Source organism: Hemiscyllium ocellatum, chromosome 45, assembly GCF_020745735.1.
Source record: "Hemiscyllium ocellatum isolate sHemOce1 chromosome 45, sHemOce1.pat.X.cur, whole genome shotgun sequence".
NCBI lineage: Eukaryota > Metazoa > Chordata > Chondrichthyes > Orectolobiformes > Hemiscylliidae > Hemiscyllium > Hemiscyllium ocellatum.
In genome coordinates, this window is record NC_083445.1 from 9860807 (window position 1) to 9876792 (window position 15986).

Consider the following 15986-nt stretch of genomic DNA (forward strand, 5'->3'; position numbering starts at 1 on the left):
TCAGTGTTCTTGACAGTGTAGCACTTTGTCAGTGCCTGATTGGATTTTGTGGTCAAATCCTTGAGAGTAGGACTTCAACCATCTCACCACTCTTAAACCATTCTGACTGAAAGGCATGAATGCTAAAATGCAAATAAGAAGCTCTCCGTCTGCAAGAGGAACATGGAACAGCACATTATTCTCCCTCTCCCACTGGTAATTGGGTAGCATCTGAAAACTCTTCATACATTAATCCTTTCCCCTTTTCTTCCTATGAAACATCGCCTTTTACTGAATTCATCAGACACAAACGGCAGATTGCTTTGGGGAAAAAAACTAAGCAAAAACTGGCGGCAGAGTACAATTTGGAAAATATTTTCCAAAAGTCTGTAAGAAAAATATGCACTACAGTTAAAGCTTTGCAGATTTTTATTTCAGTCGACTTGTAATGATTAAATCCAATTCTGTGTCAGATTACCCACTTTGGGACCTACTATTATATAACCTGATATAGGCGGTGACATGGGAATTACAAAAAGTCTCTGTGATCTGAACTGTATCTTACACCAGCGTTGTTGAAATGCAGAATGCTGCTGTTTTTCTCATCAGTAGTCAGTATTTATGGCTGATTGGTTGGGGAAATAGTGTACATCGGTAGTTAGATTCCTGTTAGGGGCTCTTTCTGCTGCTTCCCCTCCTTCACCTCTCCTCCCACACTAGCTTCTACCCTGCTTTAGGCTATTGCTGTTGTGCTAGGCACTGACAGGCCTAGTGGTAAGCCGAAGCTTTCAGCACTGTTCGCTATTCGTTTAGCTATGGCTTAACTTTACCTTAGAGAATGAGAAGGTCATAGTCTTAGGCCAAAGGATGATAGATTAAAAACAGAGATGAGGGGAAATTACTTCTCTGAAAGGCTTATGAGTCAATGCAATTCACTTCTCAAGAGTGTAATGGATGCCAGGATACTGAATACATTTAAGGAGGAGATGGACAGATTTTGAATTAGTAATGAGTTGAAGGGTTATGGGGAGTGGGCAGGAAAGTGGATTTGAGGCCAAGATGAGACCAGCCATGTTTGTATTGAATGGTAGAGAGCCCTGAGGGGCTGAATGGCCTACTCCTGCACCCAGTTCCTTTTGCAAGCTCCTTCTTTCAAACACATTTGTTAGAAAAGGGCATCGTGAATCTCCGAAATGTGCTCTTCCTTCTCTATTCCTCCCCTCAGTTGTTTTCCTCTCAGTTGGGCCAATTGATTTAAGTCCCGCAGACTCTTTTGTTCTTGTGGAAGATGTGACTGTGTTTGGGGTGTACCTCTGCATCTCCCCGGAGCTCCCGAATGACCCTCCCCCACCTAATATGCTGTCCTGCTGATCATCTAATGTGAGCCCAGGCAGTGAGGATGAACACTCCAGTGAAAGTAAAATACTTCAGATGCCAGAAATCCCAAATAAAAACAGACAATGCTGGAGAAACTCAGCAGGCCCAGCAGCCTCTGTAGAGAAAGAAGTAGAGTGAATGGTTTGAACCCATGTTTCCTCTATATATTAAGCTGTTCCTCCAGATTGCTAGTCCTGATATTGCCACTCCGGCAGCCAAACCTCAACTCAAACTGCTCCTGCTGCTCAAAATCTAGTTATCCAGAGTGATTGGAGTATTTCCGCCCTGCGTTTTAGGGTTGACTAAGTGGGTCGTTCCTCAATGAGCAGGCAGCTCTCATACTTCAGATTGTTAGTTTCAGATTTCCATCATCCACAGCATTTTGATTTTATTCAAACACTCGCTGCATATCGGACTGACATAAATTAGTTACATGCTCCTTCCACCCAGTTCATGCCCTGCCAGGTGCTGATTTAATGGTAATGTCACTGGGTCTAGTTATCCAGGGACATGATTGTAGGGCATTTAAATCCCCATGTAAGAGCTCAATGATTGAATTCAATTAATAAAACTGGAAATGAATGCTAGTCTCATTATAAAACCAATCTGGATAAGGAGGAAGCTTTCTTGGCCTACAATGTAACTGAATCTGAATTGGATTGGCAAGTCACTTAATCCAAAGGAAATTAGGGACGGACAGCAAATTATGTCCTTGCCAGTGGTAGAATCGTTACAGTGCAAAAGGAGGCCATTCAGCCCATTGTACCTGCTCCAGTTCTATTCCTTGATGGCAAACTCTTGCCTTTTTCACACATCCCTCGATGCCATTTCTTATCCACTTCCCATGAAAGAAAAAATGATTTTAAAAGAAGTGGTTAAGGACAGCGATGGGTTTTTCTGCAACATTCTGCTCTGTCTAAAAGCTGAGTGGACTTAGGAACTAGAATTGACTGTCCTGACACAAAACCTGAACTCTTAACTCCTGGTGACGTCTTCTCCAAACCCACTGCTCCAGCTCACTTGGGTACGAGAGTAGATGTCTTACACATCCTGTATACAGACGAAGCAATGTAAACTGAACTTAAAAGTGGGAATTATCACTGAGGGAAAAGGGAAAAAGAAAAATGAGGCCCTTTTGTCAACTGTCTGCAACCAAGAACATCTGCAATAAGTCAAACCAACAGACACATTAATCAGTGTCCTTTTTTTTAACATTCCTAAGGAAATGCATCTAAAGTTTCTGTGTTGCCCAACCCACATTAGGTTACAACAGCTTGCAGCATGATAGTATATATTACCAGTCACCAGTCACACCCTAAAGGGCAAAGAAGCCGCTCTATTTACATACAGTTCATATTTTGATAAACAAAGCAAAGAATGCATTCAACAGCTATTGCAGCTAGGATCGAAAGTCTTGTTGGGATTATCCCACAGTGTGCCTGCAGAAAAATCTCTACTCTGCACAGATTTCAAAAATAATTCCCGATGGAGCTCCAGTGGCTTTCATTCTGTGTAGTCTGCAGCATGGTTCAGATATCTGACTATTCCCCTGGGATAGAAATTGCCCATGGGAAGTAGCTCCCATAGTGACAGACCATGAATCCAAGAGGCCAGGCCGAGGGTAATAGTGGCTATGTTTATTGCCAATTTCAGGCTGAGAATTGTGACACTTTAGCACTTCAAGTGTCATTTCTCCCCTTATCCATGTTATCACAGAAGGAAAGAATGGCGATATATTTCTATTCCCCCATTACCCCTTTGCTCATTGACTGATCCAGAATCCCAGTCAAATCCCATTCCCCCATCACCCCTGTGTTCACTGACCCACACAGAGTTCCAGTCAAAGCCCATTTCCCATTAACCCAGTGCTCACTGACTCACACAGAGTCCCGATCAAATCCCACTCCCGATCACCCCTGTGTTCGCTGATCCACACAGAATCCCAGACAAATTCCATTTCCCATTAACCCAGTGCTCACTGACTCACGCAAAGTCCCAATCAAATCCCATTCCCCATCACCCCTGTGTTCGCTGACCCACACAGAGTCCCAGTCAAATTCCACTTCCCATTAACCCAGTTCTCACTGACTCACACAGAGTCCCAATCAAATCCCATTCCCCCATTAACCCAATGCTCACTGACCCACACAGAGTCCCAGTCAAATCCCATTCTCTCAACACCTCTGTGCTCAATGACGAACACTGAGTCCCAGTCAAATCGCATTTTCCATTACTCCTGTGCTACTGATCCACCCTGATTCTTTTAAGCGATGACTTAATTTTAAAGGTCATGCCCTTGTTATTGAATCCTTCCATGGCTTCACCTTGCCTCCCTCCCATATCCCTGTGATCCCTCCCAACTTCACACTGCTCTGATATCTCTTTGCTACCCTGACTCTGACCTCACGTCGCTCTGTGATTTACTCATTGCACCTTTGGAATGGCTGTTCCTTCAATTACTTTGAGCCACTGTTCTTGAATTCTCTCCTTAAATATCTCACTCTTTACCTCACTTTTTCCCTTTGAGACACAACTTCTTTGACTGAGCTTTGTGCCATCAGACCCAATCTCTTATGTGTTATGGTATCCTACAATGGTTTATGGGCATGCCTGTGAAATTCTGTGGAGTGTTTCAAAAATTTAAAGGGAAAATGAAGAAGATTCAGAGGTAACCTTATTGAAATGTATCCTGAGAGGGTGTTTCCTGTTCTGAGGGGCAGCACAAATAAGAGGTGTCCCATTAAGACAGAGGCACGGAAGAATTTTTTTTCCAAAGTTGATCACTCGGTGTACTTCTGTTCCCATTGAAGGAGCAGGGTCTGTGTCATTGAATTTATCCAAGGTGGAGTTGGATAGATTTTTAACAGGTGTCAGAGTCAAAGATTATGGGGGATGGTGTGGTGGGGTAGGGTGGGAGGGTGTGGTGGAGGCAGGAAAATCACATCGAAGCACACAACCACATTAGTCATATTCTTATTGAGTGACTATAGTACTAAATAGCCTCCTTGTGCCTCATGCCTATGTTACTCTACTATAATGATGCTACTTGCTAGTGTAAGACTAATAGACATCCTCTGAAAAGGAGCGATATAGAAAATTAGGGTTTCTACCCAGCCTACTTCATTTTCACCATTGGCATCTTGGCCTAAATGGCTTTTCTTGTGTTGGCAACTAGAGTTTGCTGATCCACTGATCCTAGAGGTTTGGCCTTGTTCCATTAGATTAACTCCTGCCATTCTCCACCATTTCCCACCTTGATGCCTTTACAATTCCCAATTTTGTAGCTCTATATATCAAAGCATAACACTATCCTTGAGTGGGAGAAAGGGAAGAATAAAAAAAACCCAGCAATACTGGACCAGCGAAAGATGATGTTTGGTAATGAAGTCCCAAAAATGGAGGCTATGGAGGTGCCCGAAGTGTAGACTCTGTGACAGATGTCAGACATGAAATTCTAACCCTTTCAATAAACTAAGGTGGCATAAAACCATTTTTAAAATAAATGGATTTGTGAAAGGTACTTAAGATGTAGGGATACTCAATTATTTATGCATTCGATGGACACTGTGACTAGTGGACAATCATCTGTGCAAAGCAACTCCTCAGGATTAAATAATGAAGCTTGTACTGTCAAGTGGTTGTCTTGGAAATTTTATTCAGTTGTACCCGATGACCATAATTTTTTGTCATAGTCTTCCTTCTGTGGGATTGTTGGTATGGCCACTAGTCTTCCTTGGAAGAGTCGATGTCAGTGTGGTTCAGATGAATCTCTCGGCTTTTATTGGTCAATGGACCTTTTTCTCATTTCATATGTTTGTTTTGAGTGGGTGAATGTATTTGGCAAGATGGACTGTCTTTCTAGATCACTTATGGCCCCAAGTCTTAGCCCCAAGTATTGATGATGATTGTGCAGCTATCGTCCAGTGTCAGAAGTCACTGTCTCCACTGGGTACAGGCAACTCTGGGGTCTGAGCACCTCAATGTTTGGTTGAACGAAAGACAAAGAGAATCTCCCAGTGCTGATTACCCATCTCTTTTTATCTCACAGAGTCAGGACAATCTGAAAGCTCGAACCAGCAAGGAGACGCAGATGTCAAACCACCACCCAATGGTAAAGATCGCCGTTTACACACTGCTCAGAGTGAATCTCTGGTGGGTGGGAGTGGGAAGGGGAGGTGGGCACAGCTGGCAGGTAGCAAGTCTGGGCACCTCAGGTTTGGGATCTGTTTGACAACTCCTTGAACAGGTATTTAGGAATGGCAGCAGTACCCTGGTGGTGTCAGAGGTAGCGGAAGCAGAAACTATAGAAACATCGCAAATAGGAGCAGGAGTAGGCCTTTCAGCCCTTCGAGCCTGCTCCGCCATTCAATAAGATCATGGCTGACCATCCAACTCAGTACTCTGTTCCAACTTTCACCCCATACCCTTTGATCCCTTTAGTCCTATGAACTATATCTAACTCCTTATTGAAAACATTCAACATTTTGGCCTCAATCATTTTCAGTTGCAGAGAATTGCACAGGCTCACCACTCCCTGGACGAAGAGATTTCTCCTCATCGCAATCCTAAATGGCCATTCCATATCCTTAGACTGTGACCCCTAGTGCTGAACTCCCTGGCTATTGAGAACATCTTTTTTGTGTTTACCCTGTCCCATTCAGTTAGAATTGTATAGGTTTCTATGAGACATTCCCCCTCATTCTTCTAAATTCCAGTGAATATAGGATCCAGTCTCTCCTCATAAAGCCCCACTATCCCAGGAATCAGTCTGGTAAAAGTTTAATGCACTCCCTCCACAGCTAGAACATCCTTCTTCAAATAAGGAGACCAAATCTGAAAACAGTACTCAAGATGTGGTCTCACCAAGACCCGTACAATTGCATTAAGACAGCCCTAGTCCTGTACTTGAATCCTTTCACTATGAGGGCCAACATACCAGTTACCTTCTTCACCACCTGCTGCACCTGCACACTCACATTTAGTGGCTGGTGTTTGAGGATACCCAGGTATGATACCTCTCCCTTCTCCAACCTAAATCTAACCATTACTTTTTCTGAACATTTGTAGAAAAGTCAGTTGTTGCAATGCTGCTTGCCATATGAAAAATAAGAGGTAGCAATCGATTGTCTCACAACAGTCTCCAGAGCCATGTTGTGTCCAGAGATCAGCGGAAAATCAGAGATGAAGAGCAGCCAGGTTTGGGAAGGATAATATAAATCTATGAAATGACTCTCTGACTGCTCCATCTTTAGGTGGAAGGAAGCAATCCAGGAACTGCTCTGTTCCAATCTGTCTTGAAGCAATTTAAAGTATCTTGCGCACCAGCTACTGGTTCTAAAGGTCCATTGTTCTTCTGATAATCTCACCCTAATCCAAGGCCAGACCTTGTGCAATTCCGCATTGCCACATCCTGGTCCTGTGACACCTAACTGCTAACAATTCAGATGCAGGCTAGTTCCTTCACTGATTGAGAAACATCAGTTAAATCCCTCCTTGCCCTTAGGTGTTGAATTCCAGCTCTTCTAGCCCAATCTGGACATGCTCGATGCTTCAGACTAGTAATTACCAAATGACTTTCCTCTTGACTTGGTCCAAACCGCTTGGAAATCTATCAGGTCATCCAGTGTCCCCTGCAGTCCAGGTCTAGACTTATTTTTACAACTGTGTCAGACAACTGGAGAGTACACACGATGTGTTGTGTGTTGGGCAGGGTATTGGTGGTTTTAGTAGCTTTTTACATTGAAATGCTCAGAGAATGATTACTACTCTAACACCAACTGGTAAACACTGTGTAATACATCCACTCCAGCCAAGCCCACACAGAATGTGACTGGGGCACAAATAAAGAGTGGCCAACTTTCAGCTTTATTTTTCGTATTTTGCAATCTTAGGGCATCTACTCTTGAACAAAAGTCAATTGAAATGAGAAAAGGCTACTTAACCCACCGAGCATGTATAGTCCTGTGGGTGCTGATATTTCCAAATTGGCCTTGGTAGACTGTAGAAAGCTGGAGACTCAAAGAAACGTTGACAGTGGCTGAAGCTCTGTTTTCCAATTATTTGAATGTAGTCTTATCTTCTAGCCTTTATATCTGGTGTAATCTCAGATTATTACTTTTTCCTGTTTACTCTCCATGTCCTGTTCACTGGCTAGATGGATATTAGTGATTCCACTGCTTTTTCAAAGAAACGCTGAAGGGATTTCTCACAGCAACTAAATCAATGTTCCTGCCTCAACCAACATTTCCCCAAATCACAAGAACTACCCATCCATTTCCTTGTTTTCTGATGAATGTTATAAGTGCAGAATAATGCAAAATACAATTCCTGTGTTTCTAAGTCCTGTTGGAAGTGTATTGAGATGTTTTGAAATGATAAGATGATTCCTGAGCATAAGTATAGTATATCCTTTAGCTTACCATCTTTTCTTATTTGATTAATGGACAGGTTGTGAAAGGAGAGTCAAGTTGGAAGATCAGTCACGATCTTATCAAATGGTAGAGCAAGGTCGAGGGGCCATTTGGTCTAATTCTGCTCCTATGTTCCAAGGACTCTGTAAGTTTGAGCATTAGCCAAGGGCAATGGGAGCTCCTCATTAGCGGATGACAAGAAAGCCACAAGTTGGCAGGGAAAGTAGTGTTTTTAGGCAGATGTTTTAATCTTTCTGGGGAAGATTAAGATTTATTGAGCTTTTTTTACTCATTCTTGGGTGTGGGCCATTCTTTACTGACCATCCTTCATTGTCCTTGAGGAGGTGACGGTGAACTGCCTTTTTGAACCACTGCAGTCTATGTTGTGTAAGTAGATCCACAATTCCACTGGGAAAGGGATTTCCAGGATTTTGTCCCACTGACACTGAAGGATCAACGACATATTTCCAAGTCAGGATGGTGAGCGGCTTGGAGGGGAGCTTGTAGGTTGATGGTGTTCCCATGTTTCTGCTGCCTTTGTCATTCTGGGGTTAGAGTTTGTGTGTTTTGAATATCCTGTCTAAGAAGCTTTGCTGAATTTCTGCAACACATTTTGCAGATGGTATCTACTGCTGCTACTGTGTGTCAGTGATGAAGGGACTGAATGTTGAAGGTGTTAGATGTGGTGCCAGTGAAGCAGGCTGCTTTGTCCTGGATGGTGTCAAGCTTCTTGAGTATTGTTGGAGCTGCACTCATCCAGGCAAGTGGGGAGTATTCCATCACATTCCTGACTTGCGTCTTGTAGATGGCGGACAGGCTATAGGGAGTTGCTAACTGAGTCTGGAACAGGTTTTGCAAAAGGAATGAGGTGATGATAAATGGTCAGTGCACGACAGTGACCATTAGTGGGAGGTTGCTGTTCCAACATATCAACAGTGAACACATTTCAAAGGTACTTTATCAGGTGGAGGCTCAAAAACATGGGTTCTGACTTTCATATCTCATCCCACCACCTATAATCCCCAGGACTCAGTGATGATTCAGAGCAAAAACTCCAACTCTGTAGAGGCCATAATCAGAGTTATAGCCCATCCACATTGCTCAGGATCTTAGGGAGTGTGGGATCATTGTGCTCTGCAGAACTGTTGAATCTACTATCATTACAACCCACGATTCTGTCAGTGAGAGAGTAAGTGAAAATACAAAATTTTTTTGTTGGTACAGGAGATCAAGAGCAGCATGTCCTGGCTTTTCAAAATGCCGAAAGGCATGGCTGATGTGATTATACAGTTAACCATTTCAATTCCATGGTACGGCAGAACTAAAAGATTGAAGCACAAAATTAGCAATCATGTTGCTGGGGTTTGGACATTTGAAGCTAAGGGGCAATTTTTTCACGCAGAGGGTGGTGCATGTATGGAATGAGCTGCCGGAGGAAGTGGTGGAGGCTGGTACAATTACAACATTTAAAAGGCATCGGGATGGGTACATGAATAGGAAGGGTTTGGAGGGATGTGGACCAAATGCTGGCAAATGGGGCTAGATTAACTTAGGATATCTGGTTGGCATGGACAAGTTGGACTGAAGGGTCTGTTTCTGTGCTGTGTACCTCTATTACTCTCTATGACCCTGTGTCAACTCCCAAGGGTCAATGCAGCAGGCTCCCACCGAGAGCCATTACCACTGTCACAGTGAAACTCCTGTTACATAAAAGGATAAATCAGAAACAGTGACCAGATCATTAAAACAAAATCTGGCCTTCCAGTACCCTTCAGGGAAGGAAACTAGACTATTAGTCCAGACACCCAGGTCATGTGCTGGAGCCCTGGCATGACTGATGGTGCAATTTGAATTGAATGCACAAAATCTGGAATTGATCATGAAACTATTGCCAATATTCCAAAAATCTATCTATGAGGAAGGAAATCTGCCATCCGTACTTGGTGTGGTCTATATGTGACTCCAGGCCCACAGCTAATGTGGTTGACTCTTAATTGCCCTCTGAAGTATTCATCTGTATTCACGCAGGTGACTCACCACCACCATCTTCTAAAGAGCAGGTAGGGATGGCCAACAAATGTTGGCCCAGCCAGTGATGCCCATACCCAGGGATTGAATGAGGTACAACTCTACTGTAGGTATTATGGTACTTCCATCCATGGAATGCAGTAGGCTGTAGTTGTTTTAAATGGAGACCAAAGGCCAGGAGTTAATCTAATAGAGAACACTTAGCTATTGAACTGAGGAAACTGACCATAGATGGCAACCTTTGACAGTCAATATGATTCAATGGAGAGAAAGGTAGATGCTTATTTTGAGTCCCTTATTAGACAAGTATCCTTCACGACCTTTTGCTTGGGTTTATCTACTCTGTTTGACACATGCTGGCAGGAAAACCCTTTTCCAAGTCTCTTTTCACCTCTGACCTGCCCCACATCCATAGTTCATGCACTTAAAACAACCTCATCCCTGAAATACCTCCACAGAAGCTGGTATCCAGTCACTAAGTCAGCCTTTATTTATCCAGCTCCCTCAGAGCCAGCTATCAGAGTGAGCAGAAAGTCTGACATTCCTGTACTTATCTGGCAGCCAAGGCTCTCTGATTGGACCAGATTAACAGCCCAAATCTGGGAATTCATTCTGTGATGTCCACCTGGCTGACTTTGTTACAATCACTACATCTGCTTCCTCTAACTCTGCCTTGGATACAGGCAGTGTGTAACACACAGTAGCTCGCCTCTTGCACCTGGAGAGTCTCGGAAGAAATTCATTCTCCCCTTCAGCCAGCATAGGTGTTGAGGTAGTGTTATCCCCCGTGTCCATCTCAGATTCCGAGGTATCTTCAACATTTGACAAAGAGGGAGAACAAATGAGTCCTGGAACAGTCAGAAAGGCTTTCAAGGAGGTGGGCACATATTGTTCCCACACTCCCAAGTTCCCAATCTCCCAAGTTTGCAGATTTCATATGATCCATGTGGTTGTTCAGGATGGTCACTCCTACCTGAACTTCCTACATGACTAGACCTGACCTCACATTGACCATACCTCTTACCCATGCAGAGCCACTCCCATAGTTCCTATACCAAATTTCGTCCCCTGAAGTAAACTGTCTCTCTCGCTTAGCGGAGTCCTGTGTCCAACATTGGAGTTCTTAATGCTGTTTCATCCTCCTCCTCCCCTCCTCTCCCTGTAGTTGCGTGAGGTGTGATCCCATAATAAAATAGAAACCGGGACAGGTTGGTATCTAGTGAAGCCGTAGGCTGTTTCTTTAAGCCTGTCTTAAAAGTTTGGACTGCTCTTTCTGCCAGATCATTGGATGGTATGGAGCTGTCTTTATATATTGAATAGTATTTGACTTTAGGATAACTCAAGTTACCTGCTGGTAAATGATGGCCCATTATCTGTGACCCATACTTCCGGGAACCCATGCATTGCAATAGATGCACATGGTTTTTCTATCATCATTCCCATGTTTGACAAATGAGTTCAATGAATATCCAACCACTTTGAGCGAGCATCCACAATGACTAAGAACACTAAGCTCATGAAAGGAACTGCATAGTTGACATTTAACCAAGTCCAGGGCTATTCCCATGATTGTGGGGGAACTGCTGGCTTAATTTTCATCCAATTTGGCACTCTGGACACTGCCGTACCAACATTGCTATGTCTGCATTCAATCCTGTCCAGCAGACATAACTTCTCACCAATACCTTCATTTTGGAAACCCCTGGATCACTCTGGTGGAGTCAGCCAGTATATAGCAGTGACTTTTACTCGGTACAATCACTCCTGCTTCCTATAGAAATAATGCCAGCCTCTACTGTGGTCTGGTCTCCAGGTGCAAAAAAGGGTTCAGTTCTGTTTGTGATGACCCTTTGGTTTCCCCCACAACAACCAGTTGTTTCAGTTTTGCCAGGATTGGCTCTTTCTGCATCTAAAGTCTGATTATTGTCAGCTGTAACTGGAAGCATGAGCAGAAAATTTAAAACGATTATTGGATCTCCCAATGGCAGTACCACTGATGGTGTATCTACCAGCAGGAGGCAGCTCAATGCATTTGCATTTACTACTCGGCCTCCTAAACAGTTGAAATAACTCGCACTTAGAGTTAGAGCCCATAGCTGAATTTGGCCTGGACCTACGGGTGGCATTGCCTTGTCCTTTTTAAGTAGACCTAACAGGGGTTTGTCATCCATTTTTATGACAACTTTATGTCTGTAAAGATATTAGTAGAACTTCTTAACTCCAAAAATGACCTCTAAACCTTCCTTCTCTGTCTGGACATACTTGCTCTGCATTAGCCTAAGTCCTGGATGCATACGCAATTGGACATTCTTCTCCATTGGGCCATTTATGAGGTGGTACTACCCCGATGGCATACATGGAGGTAACGCATACCTATTCAAGATCGTGCTTGGGATCACAGTGTGCCAACACCTTCAAGGATGATAGCTGTTTCTTCACTTCTCTGAAAGCTATGACTTGGCTACACGACCATTTCCAAGGCTGAGTGTTTTTTAAGTGTTGATGCAAAGGTGCCAAGGTGGAGGCCAGGCCATGTATGAGCTTTCTGCAATGGTAGCCCGCCCAAGGAAAGACCTAAGTTCCAGTACAGACATGGGAGCTGGGGTACCTTTGATCACCCTCACTTTATCTTCCAACGGGTGTAGCCTGGTCTTGTCAACCTTGGAACTCAAGTAGGTCACATGGGGAGCCTGGAACACACATTTTCCCTTCTAAAGCAGACACCAACCTGGGAGAACTACTCTATCCAAATTCTCTAAATGGTCTTTATTGGTCTTTCCTGTTATTAGCACATCATCAGATAAATGGTGACCTGGGGTGAACGATGTAAAATGTTTTTCATCATCCACTGGAAAATGACACTGGCTGACTATACCCCAGATAGCAGTCTCATATATTGGTACAAACCCTTAAGGGTATTAATTGTAGCATACTTAAGGGAATCCTCATCTAACAGCAAGTGCAAGTACACATCGCTCATATCCAGCTTCGTGTAGGACAGTTCTACTACTCCTCCCCCCGCAGCTTTGCATATAAATCCTCTATGCCACGGTTGGCTATTTATCCAGCTCTGAAAAGTGATTTACCGTTTGTTTACAATTCTTGCAAAGGCGAACTGACCCATCAGGATTCACCATTCTGCAAACCAAACTGTTCTGATGATTCCTTCACTTTCCAGCCTCGCGATTTCTATCCCCACTTTTGCCCATAAGGCATATGGCACTGGACAGCTTCAAGGGTGTCCACTTCCATCAGAATACCCTGAAGCTTAAATGCTCCACTTGCCACCTTTTCTAATGTCAAAACCAGTTGTAGTGTCTGTTTGAAGTCCATTTGGGTTTCAACTAGTAGGCATTTTTGCATGTTTACATCATTAGTCCCACGTACCAACCAGTCTGTCAGCATCTCATTAAGGGTTAAACCAAAGTCACATGCCTTTGCCAGTCAACGTAACCTAGTCAAATATCCCGATACGGATTTCCCTGGTCCTCGAATTGCCAAGTAAAACCTATAGAATCTGAGAATTAGAGGAGTTTTGGGATTGCAATATTCCATAACTAAACCTATCACTCTTGAAATATTTTAGTATATGGTGCCTGAGGGAAAGTTAGGCTCCTACTAACTGAAAAAGCTGTGGGTCCTGAAGCTGTCAGGAGAGTTACTCATTGATTTTCATTTGCCCCAATATCATTGTCTGGGAAAAAAAACACATTCTTTCCACATACTGGGCCCAGTCTTCGACGGCAGGATCAAGCAGGTCAAGCTTCCCAAATAACGGCACAATGCCAGAAATGCTTGCTCTAACTTAAAGAGGACTGTTGTGAGTGAAGTTTGTTAGAAGCATGCTTTCCTCTCGTAGACCTTGAAATAACTGCACAGAGGCTGGTATCAATTCACCCTTTATTTACATGCGGGGAGTCCTTGACATTGGTCCAAATTAACAGCCCCAATCAGGGAATTCAGCTTCTATGAGATCCACCTGACTGACAAATCATGCATCTCTATCCTCCTGACACTCAAATGAGAAGACAAAAAAACATGTTTTTCATTATCCAAGAGCTTGACTGGTAACTACGTCAAACCACCAGATCATATTAATGACAAATAATTCAAGGTATTGAAAGAAATTTGAAAAATTAGACCCCTTTGTAAGGCTATGTGAGATGACTCACCATTGCCTGCAGTCAGAATGAAGGTAACTGAAGTGTTAAAATGAATAGGGAGGCCATTCAACCCATTATACCTGCACCAGCACTTCAAATGAATATCATTGCCGTGTGCCAATCTCCTGCTTCCTTTCACCATCCTCTTGCATGTTATTTCTAAACAGATAATCATTCTATATCTGCTTGAATGTCTGAATTGTAGATAATTAGATAATTAACCTATTATCTGGGAAATACCTTGTTCAGAGTGAATGGAATTAATTTTACAATTTTTGCTTGTTGAACTTTTTTTGTTATTCGTTCATGAGATGTGGGCGTCACTGTCTGGCCAGCATTTATGGCCCTTGAGAAGGTGGTGGTGGACTGCCTTCTTGAACCATTGCACTCCATGCATTGTAAGGACACCCACAATGCTGTTAGAGAGGGAGTACCAGGATTTTGACCAGAGATAATGAAGGAATGGCAATATTGTTCCAGGAGACATTTATTCTCCCAGAGAGTGATGAGTCTGTGAAATTCTGTGCCACAAAATGTAGTAGAGACTAGAACATTGAATATTTTCAAGAAAGTGCTCGATATAGTTCTTATGGCTCAAGGGGTCAAAGGGTATGGGGAGAAAGTGGTATCAGGGAATTGAGTTGGATGATTAGCCATGATCATATTAAATGGCAAAGCAGGTTTGAAGGGCTGAATGGCCTACCACTGCCCCTATTTGCGCTGTTTCTATGGTTAGGTAGGTGGTGGTGTTCCCATGTGTTTGCTGTCCTTATCTTTCTAGCTGGTTGAGGATGAGGATTTAGAGGGTACCGTCTAAGGAGTCAGTCATATGGGCTGCTTTGTCCTGGATGGTGTCAAACTTCTTGAGTGTTGTTGGAACTACACCCATCCAGGCAAGTGGTGAGTATTTCATCACACTCCTACTTTTTACAACAACTCACCGCTTTAAGAAAAATTGTCCCCATTTCCTACCCCAGTCAATAATAATTTTAAATGTGTACCAGTGAAATAGGTTCTCCATATTGACTGCATCAAACTGTAAGAACTTAAGATGTAAAAACATCAGTAGGCCATTCAGCCCATTAAGCCTGCTGCACCATTCAGTGAGATCATGTCTGATCTGATAATCTTCAACTCCACTTTCTTGCCTTCTCCCCATAACCCTTGCTTCCCTTCCTGATTATAAATCTGTCAATCTCAGCCTTGAGTATACTTAATAACACAGTCTCCTGAACCCCTCAAAATAAAGACTTCCACAGATTCACAGCCTTCTGAAGGAAGAAACTCATCTTCATCTCTGTCTTAAATACATCCTCATAGTTTATCTCACCCTTAAGAAGTCTCCTCCTTAAGCTTCTCTTCCTGAAGGTGAATATTTCCAATGTTCACATTTCCTGATGAGACTGCTGTAATAAAAGCCTCTGCATGAGTGACTGCAGTATTGTGAGTAGTTTTAGAGAGGCGAGGAGTTTGTATCAGCCTTCTTGGTAGAGACCATTGATAGCATTCCAAAAGTACTAAATCAAGAGGATGGGGATGCAATAAACAAGTAACTATCAGTAGAGGAAAAGTATGATAAGTCTCCAGGACCTAATGGGATGCATCCTTAGATATTAAAGGAACTCGCTACAGAGACAGTAGCACGGGTAGTAATCTTCCAAGAATCCTTAGATTTTGGATGAATCCCAGAGGATTGTAAAACTGTAACACCATGATTAATAAGGAAGGAGACAAAAAAACAATTAAATATAGGCCAGTGAGCTGAACATCTGTCATTGGAAAAATGTTCAATCCTATTATATAGCAGATCATTTTGGGGTACAATCAGTCAGAGTCAGCATGGCTTCATGAGGGGGAATTATGCCTGATAAATTTATTGGAAATCTTTGAGGATATAACAAACTAGATAAAGGGGAAGTATGTAATATACTTGGATTTCCAAAAGGCATTTGATAATGTACCACACATTAGTCTACTTAAAAAGATAAGAGCATATAGGATTGAAGGTAGTATATTTACATGGATAGAG

The 15986-nt window shown here is 42.9% G+C and overlaps 1 protein-coding gene across 1 annotated transcript in view; it reads left to right on the forward strand.

The window, feature by feature from the left end:
• nfixb (nuclear factor I/Xb) overlaps window positions 1-15986 on the forward strand; it is a 425963-nt gene that overhangs the window by 297171 nt on the left and 112806 nt on the right. Inside the window, exon 4 of the mRNA XM_060855041.1 lies at window positions 5405-5467. Coding sequence (XP_060711024.1) covers window positions 5405-5467 — 63 coding nt within the window. The remainder of the gene's footprint in view (window positions 1-5404; window positions 5468-15986) is intronic.